Source organism: Astatotilapia calliptera, chromosome 11, assembly GCF_964374335.1.
Source record: "Astatotilapia calliptera chromosome 11, fAstCal68.1, whole genome shotgun sequence".
Taxonomy (NCBI): Eukaryota; Metazoa; Chordata; class Actinopteri; order Cichliformes; family Cichlidae; genus Astatotilapia; species Astatotilapia calliptera.
The window spans coordinates 14,655,659-14,672,681 of record NC_137432.1 but is presented as its reverse complement, the minus strand read 5'-3'; the positions used below and the strand labels follow the sequence as shown (position 1 = coordinate 14,672,681).

General features: G+C 43.3%; 2 protein-coding genes across 2 annotated transcripts; both read left to right on the top strand.

Annotated features, from left to right (window-relative positions):
* The first annotated feature begins 19 nt into the window (after positions 1–19).
* sdha (succinate dehydrogenase complex, subunit A, flavoprotein (Fp)) lies at positions 20–11,509 on the top strand. The gene is made up of 15 exons (XM_026184131.2): positions 20–163; positions 2,263–2,346; positions 2,487–2,648; positions 2,781–2,924; positions 3,217–3,381; positions 3,484–3,632; positions 3,715–3,839; positions 5,913–6,081; positions 6,174–6,369; positions 6,470–6,641; positions 6,915–7,033; positions 9,705–9,816; positions 9,925–10,055; positions 10,142–10,255; positions 10,379–11,509. Exons 1-15 carry the CDS (start codon positions 101–103, stop codon positions 10,463–10,465), a joined length of 1,992 nt encoding a protein of 663 aa, XP_026039916.1. The 5' UTR covers positions 20–100; the 3' UTR covers positions 10,466–11,509.
* Positions 11,510–15,045: 3,536 nt separating this feature from the next.
* On the top strand, positions 15,046–16,772 carry LOC113032077 (uncharacterized). Its single transcript, XM_080308264.1, has one exon. It carries the CDS (start codon positions 15,067–15,069, stop codon positions 16,687–16,689), a length of 1,623 nt encoding a protein of 540 aa, XP_080164390.1. The 5' UTR covers positions 15,046–15,066; the 3' UTR covers positions 16,690–16,772.
* The last annotated feature ends 251 nt before the right edge of the window (positions 16,773–17,023 follow it).

Here is a 17,023-nt window from a genome sequence, read left to right as displayed (position 1 = left end):
AATAAATGAGTGACCCCTCTTTTAGCACATTGGTTTAGTCCGGTCCGGCAGAATATGTGTTCCTCCGCAGCGCAGCAGGAACGATCCTTCGTCTGACAACATGGCGAGTGTCCGCGCGGCGTCCCGTCTCCTCTCCAAGAGGGTTTTATCTACTGCGAAAGCAGTGAGTAGTGAAAAGATGCTTTTAAAAGTTAAATATTTATATATGTAGTATATTGTAAAAGATAATATTTTATTTTCCCTTTTTTGTTTCTAAAACGAAGCTTTCATAACCGGCGGATTCTGACTTGCGTAATCTGTTATGTAGCTGGTGCTGTTTCAATGTGACACTATGAGCAAAGGTATTTTGCAGGTCCAACAAAATGATTTATATTATATCTATTACACTTCTATTATCTCCACATTACACTTTGTTTCTAATGGCGACTGAACTTTCTGCCTAACCGAGACGTTTCGTCACCATGAAAGTCGTAAATGCCGCTGCCCTTGTGTAAAACAGTTCAAGTATGTAGACGCTGTTGTTAGCTACAAAAGTAAAATGGGGCAAACTGCAGATATGAAAGGTTTAGACCGACGAAGATGAAAAATAACCGCCAAGAGCAATCGTCACTATAAAAATGGTCGTACGTTTTAATGCTTTTTGTTTTTGTTTTTGTTTGCTATGGGTTGTTTTGGTAAATGCCTTCACAGCCATTATTAAACATAGTGCTGTAAGGCTGTTAACAGAAAGTTTTGTGCAGGAGTCCCCCCCCCTATTATAAATCACTGCTGATGTCGTGGCACAGGTATAGCAGATGCTTTTGGTTGGTATGCTGCTTGTATTTTAGCAGATCATTTTTCAAAGGCAGGAGCCACCTGACAGTTGATCAGACTGTAACCTCCCTGTCACTTCTCATGTAGATCGTTAAACTTATAGTTTCAGCTTAACATTAATTTGTTCTTTTTTTTTTTTTAATTTCTAATGTGAAATTAATATAAGTTACACTTAAATTAAATGAATCTGTTAGTCATTTCTGCTGCTTTCTGACACTTGTAAGCATCTGATTGTTGATGCCCCACAGGTAGGGAAGACCAAACAGAAAAAAAAGAAACAGATTATTTATTATTCACCAGGAATTATATCCTGCATATAAGATATCGGGCTATTTTACACCAACAGATGCCATTCGTTCTTTTTTTTTTTTTAACATGGGGATCCTATTCTGGCAAATTTAAAAATATAACGATAAACAGCTTATTAATGTAAAAAGGAGATTTTTTGGTATACTTTCTACTTGATTCTACTGATAGAAACCCTGTAAATCGCCTGCATTCCCCAGTACATCCAAAAGTGACAGAAATAACAGAAACTAGCCAGGTGTAGTATTATTTACTCTGAATTTGCAGCAAGTCTTATACTATACTTACCCACAGTACAATTTCTCAGGGGATCATGCTCGGTATATGAGCACACTTCAAGATGACCATTGGATAGTCTCAGTGTCCTCCTCTGTTATCGGTTGGCCAAGCAGACAGTCAGTTGATCTAAGAGATGCTAGATGATAATTTACATGATAAATCATCACCTGTGATTTATATGATATTATCATTTTAGTGTTTAAGACCCTCCTTGCTATAATGTATAATGAGCTTCTTCCCAATATGGAGAGTCTGTATTTGCATCAGTGGGATTGGGGAACCTCTTTTTCACTGTGCTGTGAAGAATAAAATGTTGAATAGTCTTAATCACATTGTGTCAAAGGGCAATGAAGATCAACGGTCTGCTAGCTTAGTGTAAGTTGTTTACACTAAAGTGATTTTGGGAAATTCAGTCATTTAGTGTAAATGGTTTATTCATCATGTGTGAATAAGGATATCTCACACAAAATTATTTTAATTACTTCACATTTTGTCAGGAAAGTTTAAGCACGTGGGGCACAGTGTTGTTGTGTCTGTTAAAGTGATGCATTAGTTCCTCCTACTGGCAGGTTTGTATACTTTTAAATTCAAGTCAGTGTTGAACTACAGAAGGTTTAAAATACATTTGCATCTGACAAGATCAGCTGTGTAAATGCTGGTAACATTTTCAGTGATGAATGGCTCAAAATATTAATGATATGAATTATGGGTTGTGGAGGTGCCAAGACTGAACGTTTAAAGCTTTAAAACTTCACTTCATTGAATAATCATTTTGTTGTGTTTATTAGCAGAGTCTGGTTTTTCAGTGTGTTTTATGTTTGGGATTAATTTTAGTTTTATTTAAGTTGCTTTTTCTTCTGCCAGGTCCCTGCTGCTGCAGTTCAAGGTTCCAGGAACTTCCACTTTTCCATTTATGGCAAGAAGAAAAATGCCAAAGTATCAGATGACGTAAGCCACATTAAGTTTGTGTTTTTTTTAAATGCAGAACAGTATGTATATGATATGAAAACCAGGACTCCGCATACGTAGAGTACACTCTCATTGCTTCAAAAATGTTTGCAGTACATTGTCTTTTCAACTGGTTTCAGATCTCCACTCAATACCCAGTTGTGGATCATGAGTTTGATGCTGTGGTGGTTGGAGCTGGTGGAGCGGGACTGAGGGCAGCTTTTGGCCTGTCTGAGGCTGGCTTCAACACTGCCTGTGTCACCAAACTGTTCCCCACCAGGTCTCATACTGTCGCTGCACAGGTAAATCAGTGGTTACAGTAAATGATTTTGTGTGTCAGTTAGGACCAAAGTCTCAATCTCATTGCAAATATTTTACTAATCTTGAGTCATCAAGTAAACACGCATAATGTTTAAACTTACCTTGGTTAATAGGGTGGGATTAATGCGGCTCTGGGGAACATGGAGGAGGATGACTGGAGGTGGCATTTCTATGACACAGTGAAGGGATCTGATTGGCTTGGAGACCAGGACGCTATCCACTACATGACAGAGCAGGCTCCTGCAGCCGTAGTAGAGGTATGATCTCTCTTAGAAACACACTAACATGCATAACAAGTCATTATGTTAACTGGCAAGTACTAGGCCTTAAACAAAAGACATAAATGAGTGTGTAAGCCATGTGATCTTTAGGAATACCTCATTGCATAATAAAAGCCGAGCAGCTTATTGGTGGATTTAAATAATTATTAATTTATTTTATTTTTAATTTACACCAGATGGGGGTCATTCCACCCAGAGCTGTGTAAAAAGACAGTTACAGCAGATTAGGAATTCATGTTGCTCTTGTTTCCTCTTTTTTTTTTCCTAGCTGGAGAACTTTGGCATGCCATTCAGCCGCACTGAGGAGGGCAAGATCTACCAGAGGGCCTTTGGAGGTCAGAGCCTTAAGTATGGAAAGGGAGGTCAGGCGCACCGCTGCTGCTGTGTAGCAGACAGAACAGGCCACTCACTGCTGCATACGCTGTATGGAAGGGTGAGTACACATACTTTCCTACCTTCTTTCTGCAGCGTAATCTTTGTGTTGCCGAGGAGCACCAGTTAAGTGCCTCTGTGCGTCTGCCTGACTTGTCTTCAGTCACTTCGTTATGACACCAGTTACTTTGTGGAGTATTTTGCCCTGGACCTGCTGATGGAGAATGGAGAGTGTAAAGGGGTGATCGCTCTCTGTATGGAGGACGGGTCTATCCACCGCTTCAGAGCCCAGAACACTGTTATTGCTACTGGGTAGGAGATGCCTTTGCTTAAACATTTCTTCAACTGTCATTTTATCTACAAGCTTAGAAATAAGTTCTGTCTTTCTTTCCAGGGGTTATGGAAGAACCTATTTCAGCTGCACATCTGCTCACACAAGCACAGGAGATGGAAATGCGATGGTGACCAGAGCGGGTCTGCCCTGCCAGGATATGGAGTTTGTCCAGTTTCATCCCACTGGTGAGAAAAGAAACTTAATTTATTAAACCAAAAAATGTTGCTGAAGCATTGAGGAGAGTTTTATTTTGAAAGCGAAAGCTCCACAGGAACTATACAAATTCCTCAAAGATATGTTTGGAATACCTACAGTAAAGTTAACTAGTATAGATGCTGTATCAATAACAAGTCAATGTCTAGTAAGTGCAAATGTAATATAGTTAAGAAGAGATTGGAGAGAAAAATGAATGATTTTACATAGTTTGGCCACCAGAGGGCACTCTACAACTTCTGTTGTCAACTTCTGGAGTCAGAAAAACAAAAACCAGCTGATCTGAGTGCAGTCTGGCAGAGCATAAAGGAGTAACCTATGACTTGTGACAATAAAACAAAATTATTTTTTAAAATGCATTGTCATATTATCTTAGTTGAATTGAACTGAATTGAAAGCCTTTATTGTCGTTATACATCGTATAACGAGATTAGAAACAGCTCTATAAAAGTGCAGACGTGCTTTAGCACATTAAAAACTATAGAATAATTTAACAATACACTTAATATAAGTATAAATACACAGTACAGTAATGGATAACAGAGACAGACAGGCAGAGAATTGATGATATTTCAGTGCAGATTACTTTTTGTGCAAGTTTGAGTTGAGTATGGTTATAGCTTTGGGGAAAAAGCTATCCCTGAGTGTGTTTGTTCTGGTCCGTATGGATCTGAAGCGCCTGCCAGAGGGCAGTAGGTTGAAAAGATGGTAGCCGGGATGGGTAGTGTCCTTTAAGATGTTTCTGGCCCTGCTGATACAACGGGAGTTGTAGACGGCAGACAAGGAGGGCAGGGGGCAGCCGATGATTTTTTTGTGCTGTGTTTACCACCCTCTGCAGTCTCTTCTTATCTGCCTCCGTGCAGCTGGCGTGCCACACTGTCACCGCATAGTTTAGCAGGCTCTCGATGGTGGATCTGTAGAAGGTCACCAGCAGCGGGGTGTTTAGTTGCTCCTTCCTGAGCATCCTCAGGAAGTGTAGCCGCTGCTGGGCTTTCTTGACTAGCGCCATGGTGTTAGCTGACCAGGAGAGGTCTGCAGAGATGTGGACCCCAAGGAATTTGAAGGACTCCACTCGCTCTACACATTCTCCGTTGATGTGCAGGGGCAGCTCTGTTCCACCTGAAGTCCAGGATGAGTTCCTTGATCTTGGTAATGTTAAGTGCCAGGTTGTTTGATGCACACCATTCTCCCAGTTTCAGGACCTCATCTCTGTAAGCCGCCTCATTTCCCCCTGTGATCAGCCCCACCGCTGTTGTGTCATCAGCAAATTTGACAATGATGTTCTCTGGGTGGGCAGGACTGCAGTCAATATGTGTAGAGGGAGTAGAGTAGTGGGCTTAGTACACAGCCCTGGGGAGAGCTGATGTTGAGAGTGCGAGGGGAAGAGAGGTGAGGACCCAGTTTCACCCGCACTAAAAATTAACTACACATAAAAAATGTAAGGGAAACCTGTTCATGTTTCATGTGTCTAAAAGAAAAAACTATTGACCAATATTTCAGACTTTTAACTCACTAAATGTCTACATTTTACCCTGAAGACAACTTGCTTTTTCCTAAAGGTCATGTTTATTTTTGTTTTTCCTGGATATCATGATATCATTAAATATGGATGAAGTAGCACATGTGCCCTGTGGCATAGATGCTCCATCTTTGTAAATGCTTGTTGCATAAGGGCAGCAGACTTCGCCATGTTTCATGCATAACTCTGCTACACTGAGGGAAAACCTATGATTTAAATTGGTTGGTGGATATAGCAGGAAAAACGTACAGTTTTTCACAGATTCTAGAGATAAAACTTTAAAATTGTTAGTGAAATTGCTTAACAGTACTGGGTCTATAAAGCATAATGTCTTTGGTTTTATTGACATTATATTGTGCCATGGCAATAAAACCTTGTGGATTTTACATTTACAGTGTTGACCTTGTGTTTCTTTGATGGGAATGAAAGCTTATAACTACTGTTGTTATTTATTCATAAATATTTGGATGTAACAGGTTTTAGTTTTTTTTTGTTTTTTCTTCTTCTTCATGTTTCATGCTTACAGGAATCTATGGAGCCGGCTGTCTGATCACAGAGGGCTGCCGTGGTGAGGGAGGAATCCTGATTAACAGTGAAGGAGAGCGCTTCATGGAGCGCTACGCACCCAACGCCAAAGACCTGGCTTCCAGAGACGTGGTGTCCCGTTCCATGACCATAGAGATCAGAGAGGGCAGGTATGCTCAACTCACCTGTCTGTGTGATGTCTGTCAAAGCTTTTAAGCCAGTTCCTGTTCCTTACTGACGTTTACGTTTTTAATTTCTTCAGAGGTGTTGGTCCAGAGAAGGACCACGTGTACCTGCAGCTTCACCACCTGCCTCCTCAGCAGCTGGCCGCAAGGCTGCCTGGTATCTCAGAGACAGCCATGATCTTCGCTGGAGTCGACGTCACCAAAGAACCCATCCCTGTCCTGCCCACCGTCCACTACAACATGGGTGGAATACCCACAAACTACAAGGGACAGGTACATAATCTCTGCATGTGTCATCTCCACGCGTCGTGCACTAACACTGTTGTTGTGAGCACAGCGGGCTTGCTTAGGATTTGTAATATTTGGCCCTTAGGTGATTACTCACGTCAACGACGAGGACAAGGTGGTTCCCGGACTGTATGCCTGTGGAGAGGCAGCTTCTGCCAGTGTCCATGGAGCTAACAGGCTGGGTGCCAACTCCCTGCTGGACCTGGTGGTGTTTGGCAGAGCTTGCGCCCTCACCATTGCTGAGCAGCACAAACCTGGTGAGAACCTCTGCTTTTCACAGAATACTTTATTAATCCCAAAAGTAGTGTATTTGGTTAAATTTATTACAATAAAAAGTTTCTTAATCTTAAAAAATAAGCATTAATAATGAAAAAAAAAATCATAAAAACAACTGATTAAAACAGACTTAATACTTTCTGTTAAAATATTAGCAGAAAATATATCTGTTCTACATTCACATTCGGAGAAAAATCACTTTTGCTGTCTCTGTGTTCATGCTGACGTTGGCTTTTTTGTCTTTTCCTGTGCAGGAGAGAAGCTGTCCCCTCTGAAGCCCAGCGCAGGAGAGGAGTCTGTGGCCAACCTGGACAGGCTGAGGTTTGCCAACGGAAGTCAGAGGACCTCTGAGATCAGGCTCAACATGCAGAAGGTGGACATGCTAACATGAACACAGACATATTGATGTATAAATTATATTTGTACTTAACTAATATTTGGCTTTACAGGAATTATTTATTTTTATTATTATTATTGTTAGATATTATTTATTATATACAACTCTACACCTTATCTGTAGATCTTTTCTAAATGATAATAATCATCAGGACATAAAAATGTAATGTATAATTACCACCAAATCTCTTACTAATGGCTACAATCTGGAAAGACCTGCCACAAAATAAGGTTTAGAAAGCTTTTCTCTCCACAAGAAAGGTTTTTATTTTTCATTCCCTTTTTTTTCTTTTTGTTAACGGGGTATTGTCGTGACCCAGGTGTGGGGAACCCAAGTTTATGACTGCAATAACTCAAGAAGGAAGTCACCCAGTACTTCCAAATTCATACCATAGGTGCATCTACTATAAATCTCAGAGGAGTTTGAATCCCAGTGACCTTGAACTCAAGGTCAGTGGTCAGGTATTATGAAAATCGTGTGAATGTGATAACTTGAGACGTCGTGATACAATACCATACATGCATCCAGTAGGGATGAGGGCAGGTGCCAGTGGGTTTTTTTTTGTGAATTTTAGTTTCCTTTTTTTGGTTTCTAAGGATACTTTTCTTGTTTCAGTTCTGCTTTTATCAGTTTTAATATTAGTCAATATGGGCGGCATCTGTTAGCGGCAGATTTAGGAAGTTCAAACCAAGCTAGTGTCAATAAACTCATGTAGTAGAGCTCTTCTCTCTACCTCTTCCTCAATATTACTTCTTCACTAACAGGTCAATCAAACATAAATGTTCTTACTTTTGCTGTCAATAAAAAAAACAACAAAAACTAATTAATCGCACCATTTTCTGTAATTTATCGCGATTAATCACATTATTTGATCAGTAGCCTGGTTGCAATTACATTTTTTTCAACTTTATATTTAAGCTAACAGACACTTATGCAATATCATGTAGGGCTGTTCGATATGACGATATGAAAACGTCTATCATTTCATATTACGCTATCGTTTGTTTCATGGTGTCTACGGCAATATTATTTTGATGATTTTGATGGTCACAGTAGAATTCCTTAAAGTTCTTTCTTTCTCTTATATTTTAAATAACAACACTACAGACGGACAAGCGACTGTTTTTATGCGTCGTCTTTACCAACAGCGACGGTAAAACCATCGCGTGGCTCTGCCCTCCGCTTGTTTATTTTCCACATAAACCTTTCACAATAAAGCTGAAGATCCTTTTGAGACTTTTCAAGATAAACTGAATCATGTGAAATAGTATGCAGAGTGTTTACGGACGAGAAGCTAAAAAGAGTGTGCTACTACTAGTTTTTTCCCTGCAGCACGCCGTGTAATAAATACAAAATTCCGGCCGCTTTAACGTATGTAACACTCGACTCCAGCTGAAAACACTTCACACAAGTCGAGTTGCCCGAGATTCACAGAATTTACAGAAAATGTAAAATTTTTGTGATGTATAACGTTGTTGGGACGATAAATGTCTTATATTGGGATATGAGATTTTAGTCATATCACACAGGCCTAATATAATAAAATAAATGCAGAATAAACAGAATGTATGCTTAAATTCAAAGAAAATTTGAATAGTTTTCTTCAATCGTTTAGCACAGGTTCTCTCCTGCGAAATACAACTTTAAAAAAACTTCTATACTAATAGGCAAGTATACGCTAATATATAATATATATTAGTGCTGTCAAACAATTAAAATGTTTAATCAGATTCATCACAGGGTTACTGTGGATTAATTTTGATTAATAACAATTAATTATCATTCATTTTTATTCTATATTAATAGCATTTCATTTGCCTGAGCAAACAGACTCGAGAAAAAAGGCAAAATATACGCACTTACCATGTCACTCTTGGGGAGGCACTTCAAGTCCTTGAAACGAGACATCAAAGCTATGTAAAGCACGTGTTCTCAACGATATTAATAGGTCTGCAGTTTGTTGCAATCCACTTGGCAATTGTGTCAGTCAATATGTCCGAGGTAGACTTACTGAGTCCCCGATGCTTCATAAGTGGTTTGGCTAACGTGTCACCCAGCTTGCGACAAAGTGCTAGCAGCATGCTTGGCTAACGTATGCTCTGCGTCAATGTGATATTTCAAACTGGAGGTGCTTCGGTGAAAAGAAAATTCCTTCTTGCACAATCTGCATAATATTTTATGTCGGTCGACTGCTCCGTCTTGTTGTTTTTTTTAAATACCCAAATTTCCCATCTTCCATACGGAGTTGATTGGTTCAGCTGCCCGTCACTACCAGATCAACTGCCCATTTGCGCATTTGCGAAGGTAACTACTTGGACAAACTGCCCAGAATGCGTTGACAGAAACAGTTCAGGGATTTTGAGTTATTCTGCACTCCAGATGTGTTAGTTGCATTAAAATAATTTAATCGCGTTGACCGTGATGGCAGATTAATTTGCATTAATGCAAATTTTGACAGCAGTAGTTCTTACATATATCTTTACAATGATAATGAGCATTGGCCAGGATGACTTGATATCTGGATTTGATTACCACCACCACACAGGTTAAACAGGTGTGAAACACCACAACTGGCCCCTGTGTCATCCATGAGATTTCATTGTCGTGGTTCATTTAGAGTAACGTGTTTCTCTGCTTCTGCTTTCAGACCATGCAGACCCATGCTGCGGTATTCCGTACTGGCTCTGTCCTGAAGGAAGGATGCGATAAGATGGATGCTATTTATCAGACCCTGGAGGACATCAAGACCTTTGACAGAGGTACTGCACCACACTGCTGCTCTTCTTGTGCAAAAAGTTGTTGGAGGGTTACTTTGAAATGGGTTTGTTTTTTTTCCTCCCCTCTAAATTTCATCCTTTCTCCTTCAGGCATTGTGTGGAACACCGACTTGGTGGAATCGCTAGAGCTGCAGAATCTGCTGCTGAACGCCGTCCAGACCATCAACTCTGCCGAGCAGAGAAAGGAGAGCAGGGGAGCCCACGCCAGAGAGGACTACAAGGTCTGCGTCAACATGTTTAGCGTAAGGATGGAATTAATGTCTATACAATCTGCTCTCTGCCAACATTTCTTTGAACTGTGCTTCAGGAACGTGTGGATGAGTACGACTACTCTAAGCCCCTGCAGGGTCAGGAGAAGAAGCCGTATGACCAGCACTGGAGGAAGCACACTCTGTCCTTCGTTGATCAAAAGACTGGAAAGGTGATGACCCCCTCAGTGTGTGTGTTTGTCTGTGTCTTACAGAATAATTTAAACAGTTTTTGAAGCTATTGACAGCTTCAGCTGTCAGTATCCTCATACTCCTTTGCTTTTGACCAATCACAGGTCACATTGGAGTACCGCCCTGTGATCGACAGCTCTCTTGATGAGCAGGACTGCGCCCACGTTCCACCTGCCATCCGCTCCTACTAAGATGATTCCCTCCTGCCCTCCCCTTTATTCCCACCCTTTGCCCATCACATCCACCTTACCCAATTACAGAAGGCTCCTTAATCTATTATTAAGGAAGCTAAACTTTCTGTGCTAGAGATAACATTCTGAGACAAATTCAGACTTTTATTGCACATTTGTATGCATTTAGATCTGTTCAGTACAATACTGTCTATACCATTTTGTGTCACTTCCTGTTTCTCTCTTTCTCTTTTTTTTGGCGTGTTTTGCCTTGATTTCAATCTGTTTGCAGAAACTAAATTTCCACATGGTTCTCATGGCTTCTCGCGCTGTGTGAGCATATATATATGAGGGGAAGAACAAAGTTGACAATAAGCCTGGCTTTTTGTGATGACATCATACTCTCATTTCCCAGTCTGGCATTGCAGTAAGAGCTTCTTGTAAACCTCTTTCTCCTTTTAGCTGAGTTGAAGAGATGATGGAAGTGATTGTAATTTCAACCACACACTTTGCAGGCAAGTTTGAAGTATGTAAATATTGCATAAATGTACAATAAATATGGTGAGTTGTACTGTATGTACTAGTTAAAGTGCAAGTCTCACATCTCGCTCACTGTGGCCTTCTTTCTTGTGGAATACTCATTACACTTTGTGCATGTGTTCAACACTTGCCGCTTGTTCTGTAGATAATCAGCTAACAGGCTGTATTTGGCTCTAGCGTTCTACAATTTCGCGCTATAAGTGTTAATTATATTAAATTAATGTCTTCAGCCACATTACAGCCTCTCAGCTATTGGGATAAATGAACTGCTTTTTAAGTTACTTTGTTGATGTTGCTTTTTTTAAGACTGAGGATAAATTTCAGTAAGGTGGTGTAGCTTTCTTCAACTCCTTAAATGACTTAAATATCAAAGGTGAAAGATGCGCTCAGTGTTAAAATGTTGATGCCTCTTGTGCTGAATCAACAGTGACTTAATTTATTTGCTACAAAAAGTTAATCCTCTGCTTTTTGCTGTTTGTACTTTCGTTTTCATATGTTCAATAAAGTCTAGGCTGTGGATAGAAACGAACGCTTTTCTTTTTTTAAGCTTTTCTTTTAGTTTAGGTTTTAGTAAGAGGCCGGGAAAGTTTAAGACAAACACCTTCACAATAACCGTGAGAAGAATGAAACTGAGGAAGGGATTTTGTCACAGGTCTAAATATAAATGTGATTTTTGTCCAGTGGAGGGCAGCAGAAGCAAACATCCACATGTCACCCAGGAACAGCTGGTGCATGTTTGCTCTGCGGCTGCTCACTTGTCCTGCTATCATGATCTTTAGGAACATATTTCTATGTGTTACTGATAAGGGCCGGCACAATAATGACTGGATTTGTTCTGTAACAGCCTCATGGAGCTGCTTTGCCTAACTGTAAATGTAGTGGAAGGCTGTTATCGCTGAACAAACGGGACTGTAACCTGAGCCCTTCTCATATTCCCGGCAGCTGTACAAGCCCAGCTCGATGACGGCTGAAGTAAACAGGGGTTGGAGTCAGGTATCACACTCCTGTTGGAACAAAGGAGAGGGTTTGTTAGGGGGAAGATAAAGGTTGGTTAACCTTTATTTGCTGTGGCAAATCGGTTGCATTTTAAAGTATGAATACATTTGATGACAGGTGGATTAAAAAGGAAAAAGCGTGGGAGGAGTCACTGTAACTGCCTTTACAGGAAATCCTACTCGCATTCTTTACGTTAAAGCTCATACGCCCACTCACATCTTGAAGTCATTATCAGCGTCTGGATTTTTTCCACCAGTGGGAGAAAAATGTTCTGTACTCATGAACATCCTCTAAAAGGAGTTAAAGTGTCAGTTCAAATAATTTAAAGGTAAATACAAGTAACTGGTAGACTGGGGGAAAATAAATACTACAGTGGAAACAAATGAAAAGCTGTTAAATTGAGTAGGAGCTAAAAGAAGTCAGATTGAATCTCACCGAATCTTAAATATAGCATCCGTGTAACCAGCACATGCAATTTTTCCTCAGTCAGTACAGCTTTAAAAATTCTTATGACAATTCCAGTCTGTGATTCTCCTTTTAAAGCCATTTAAGATATTTCCCAAGCGCTGTTAAACAGCAAGCATAGTTTTAACATAGCCTTTTCTAAATATCCTGGTTTTATTTTGGATATTGTAGAAACAAAACTACAACAAACAGCTGTGTGTTGTCATTTTCAACAGTCCCACACATCCATTCTTTCTTGGCGACTCTCTCAAGGTCCCCACAAATTTGCAGTGTGATTCTAGTCAGGGCTTTGTGCAAGCCAGTCAGTAATACTCCCATTGGTTTTCTGGAGGTACTTCTACAGGAGCAACATATTTTGTGGCTCTTTGTGTTGTTGGAATACAAACCCAGACCCAGATTTGTGCTGAGTGCTTGCATTTATTTCTTTTTTTCTTATTTTCACATGTCCTTCTTTCTTCATGTTTCCCACAGCATAATGCTCCCACCACTGTGTTTCACTGTGGGGACAGTGTTCTTTGGATCGTACACCTCTCCCTAAGAAGGATCTCTGTGGCCAAAGAGCTCTAGTTTCATCTCATCTGACCAAAGGACCTGTTTCCAAAGAGAACCAGACAGTATAGAACAGTATGCTAAGGATGACCTTTCTCCTGGTTGTCAATATCATACTTCAATCTGGCTTCAGTCAAGTGAAGATTTTCTTGATCTTGCAGTTAATTCTTGTGCAAGGTTTTAGTGACCGCCTTCTTTGAGAGGACAATTCATGACTTGGCTAAGTCATTCACTAATGTCTAGGCAGTTGTTCTTGAGACACATTTCACACTAGTTTTCTTTCCAGAGTCTTTGAAATGTTTCACTTCCTGCTTATACCAGGCTCATTCTATAACCATGTGTGACTCGCCTTGAATTTCTTAAAAATACTTCTCACTGCAGTTCTTACACTTGGAAATGCTTTGACTACTTTGTATAGCCATCTCCGACTGTGTTAGTGTTAGAGTCAAATTGTTAAATGTTGCCATTATTGTACTTACATTTGTAAGTCTTAGTTCAAACAAAGACATTCCTTTGTTTCTGACCCCCGATGACGAGCCAGAACCATGCAGGAGCGCTGACGGGCTTCAGCCTGGGTTGAAGCCCGCCAGCGCTCCCCAGGACGATGATGACGTGCTGGACATCGGCCTGGACATCCATGGTTTGTCGGAGGATGAGCAGGAGAGCTCATTGTCGGCCCAATGTACTGCCGCTGCTGCGCCGGTCGGCCACGATGACACCTCTCTTTTCTCCCTGTTTCGCCGTGCTGCTGAGAAGCTGCAGGTGGACTGGCCCTCTCCTCCGCCAGCTCAGAAGCCGTCGCGGTTCGCGGGGTTTTTCCTCCCACCGGAGCCCGCAACGGCCAAAAACTGCCTTCCCATGTTCCCAGACTTTCTCTGCGAGCTAACAGCATCATGGGACAAACCTCTGTCTACCCGCGTCACTGTGCCCGGCTATGGACAGTACATGGAATTGGACGGCGCTGAGGGGGCTGGCTTAACTAACCCACCCCCTATAGAGCCGTCTCTGGCTGCTCATCTGGCCCCGTCCCATAACCATGGTGTCAGCGGCCCCGCAACTCTGCCGTCCAAGCACTGCAGATTCTCTGCTTCGCAGCTGGAGAAGATTTATCGAGCTCAGGCCGGCACTGCTCGCGCCATGAGCTCTGTCACCATGCTCCAGACGTACCAGGCAATGTGCCTGGCGGAGCTCGGATCGCTGGTTCCTGATGACAGCCCGCTGGCACCTCTTCTTAACGAGGTCAGAGTCGCCACAGATTACATCCTCCGTGCGTCTCGCTGTGCAGCGCTCTCCCTGGGCAGAGGGATGGCTTCGACAGTAGTGGCGCAGAGGCACCTGTGGCTGACCCTCTCTGACATCCCGGATAGGGTCAGGGCTGTATATCTGGACGCACCAGTGTCTGCGGCTGGGTTATTCGGACATTCACTTGAAGCCATTCAGGCTAGATTCGATCTGAGGAAGAAGCAGACGGAAGCTCTGTGCGACATCATCCCCAGACGTCAGCCGAAACCCAAGCCCGCAGCTAGCTCTCACAGGCCCGCCGCTCCTCTGCCGACTGGCAAGAGACCGGCGCCCACTGCTGAAATGGGTGTGCTGCCAGCGAGAGCACATCCTCCGGCCCGAGCTCCACGCCAGTCGGCCTGGAGCAAAGGCCCACCCTCGGGCCCCCGGCGGGACCCGACGCCCAGGAGGAAGAAGCCTCAGCCCTCCTAGCTGTGGTTTCGAGTGGAGAGGGGGTCCAGCAGCAGGGAGACGCTGTTTTTACCCCTCTGTTGCCGCACAAGAGGTGCCGCTTAAGTTCTGTTCAGGTTGTCAGCCCCAGAAGGCGCTGCACTTTCCTAACACTGTCTCCCAAGCACAAAACCCCTGCACACAAAATGCCTCAGGTAACTCCCTGTTCAGGTGTGTTAAATGTTCAGGTGACCACATCGAGTGTTCCCGCTATTTTTCATTGTTGTGCCTTAGAAAAGGTGCCTCCAACAAAATGTATAAATGTACATGTTTCCATGTTAAAATCAATAAAGAGTGTTGTTTATTCTCAAACAATCACAAATGCTCAGCCTGCAGGCAGAATGTGCCAGGTCAGGCAGGTGATGCAGTCCCCTGCAGACACACTGGGGGGTGACGACACACTGGGGGGCGACAACGCCCCGCCGACGGTCAGCCGGCTGGCTGCTGACTTCCCTCAGTGCTGCGCTTGCGCCCCCTCTCCATGGGTGCTGCGAACTGTTGCCATGGGTTACCGGTTGCAGTTCCGGGTCAAGCCGCCTCGTTTCCAAAGAGTCGTAAACACGACTGTCAACACCGAGGCGGCCATGATACTCAGAGAGGAAATAAAGGCGCTATTGCAGAAAAGAGCAATACGAGTGGTCCCCGCTTCGGAGACAGACAAAGGTTGGTACAGCCGTTATTTTGTTGTTCCGAAAAAAGGGGGAGGGCTTCGTCCCATCCTCGACCTGCGAGTCTTGAACACGTATCTACGAACGTACAGGTTCAAGATGCTAACACTCAGACAGCTCTTGAATGCGGTCGGCTCGGGAGATTGGTTTGCAACAATCGATCTAACAGATGCTTATTTTCATGTGGCTATACACCCGAAACACAAGCAGTTTCTGAGGTTTGCATTCGAGGGCGTAGCCTACGGATACCTAGTGCTGCCGTTCGGGCTGTCGCTTGCTCCTCGCACCTTTACGAAATGTGCCGAGGCAGCACTAGCGCCCCTCAGAGAGAGAGGAATCCGCATCTTAGCCTACCTAGACGACTGGGCTCTCGTAGCTTGCTCCAGAGAACAGGTAGAGACACAGCTGTTGCTGGTTCTGTCACACATTCAGACACTGGGGTTCTCTGTGAACTTTCAAAAGAGCTCGCTAATCCCGAGTCAGCAGATTACTTTTCTCGGTTTGGAAATATGCTCGCTTTCCAGCCGCGCGCGTTTGTCGGAGCACAGAGTGGCCGCGTTTCATCGCTGCCTCGCTCAGTTTCATTTGGGACGCAGACTGCGTTTCCAGATGATATTAAGCTTGTTGGGCATGATGGCATCTTTGATCGCCGTAGTGCCACTTGGACTGTTAAAAATGAGAGCGTTTCAGCGCTGGACTGACTCTCACCGTTTGTGTGCATCGCGTCACCTCTGGAGGAGGCTGCCGGTAACCGCGTCTTGCATGCTAGCTCTCAGTCCTTGGAGGGAGCCCGGGCTGCTCCTGTCTCGCTCTCTGCTGTTATGGTGCAGTGTTCATTTTCTCTCTCTAAGAGCCACCCATGTCCCGGGCCACCTGAACCTGGGGCCCGACCTTCTCTCAACGGGGGGGTCCTCTGGTGAGAGAATGGAGGTTACACCCTTTAATAGTGGCTCAGATTTGGGACCTATTAGGCAAGGCGCAAATAGATCTTTTTGCTTCCAGGGTAAATACTCACTGCCCCCTGTTCTTCTCCATAATCGACCACGATGCACCCTTGGGCTTGGACGCGCTAGCGCACCAATGGCCAGACGTGCTCCTGTATGCATTTCCCCCAGTGGAAATGATATCTCCAGTTCTAGAGAGAGTGCGTTGGCATTCCCTCTCTCTGATTCTAGTGGCCCCTTGGTGGCCCACAAGGTCGTGGTATGCAGAGATAATCAGCCTGCTAGCAGCGAGTCCTTGGCAGCTTCCTCTCTGCAGGGATCTCCTCTCTCAGGCGGGAGGAAAAGTGTTTGATCCGCACCCAGATCTGTGGCGCCTTCATGCTTACCTGCTGAGAGGTTAAACTTGATTGCTAAGGGTTTGCCACCTAGTGTGATAGCGACAATTCAGAGCGCTAGGGCCTCATCTACTAGAGGCTTGTATGCTTACAAATGGCGAGCCTTCGAGCAATGGTGCCAGGACCGCCACATTCTGCCATTTCAGTGCTCTATTGTGGATGTTTTGACATTCCTGCAGGAGCTGCTGGATAAGGGCCTTTCATTTTCGACAATTAAGGTTTATTTGGCAGCTATATCTGCTTGTCATATTGGCTTTGACGGGGTGACACCAGGTGCACATCCCCTCGCCA

Bases quoted from the DNA above. Each gene is read 5' to 3' on its own strand.
- sdha (XM_026184131.2), top strand. From the start codon at position 101: ATGGCGAGTGTCCGCGCGGCGTCCCGTCTCCTCTCCAAGAGGGTTTTA. The intron at 6,370-6,469 runs GTACATAATCTC...TTTGGCCCTTAG, and splicing joins CCACAAACTACAAGGGACAG to GTGATTACTCACGTCAACGA. The intron at 9,817-9,924 runs GTACTGCACCAC...TTTCTCCTTCAG, and splicing joins CATCAAGACCTTTGACAGAG to GCATTGTGTGGAACACCGAC.
- LOC113032077 (XM_080308264.1), top strand. From the start codon at position 15,067: ATGTGCCAGGTCAGGCAGGTGATGCAGTCCCCTGCAGACACACTGGGG.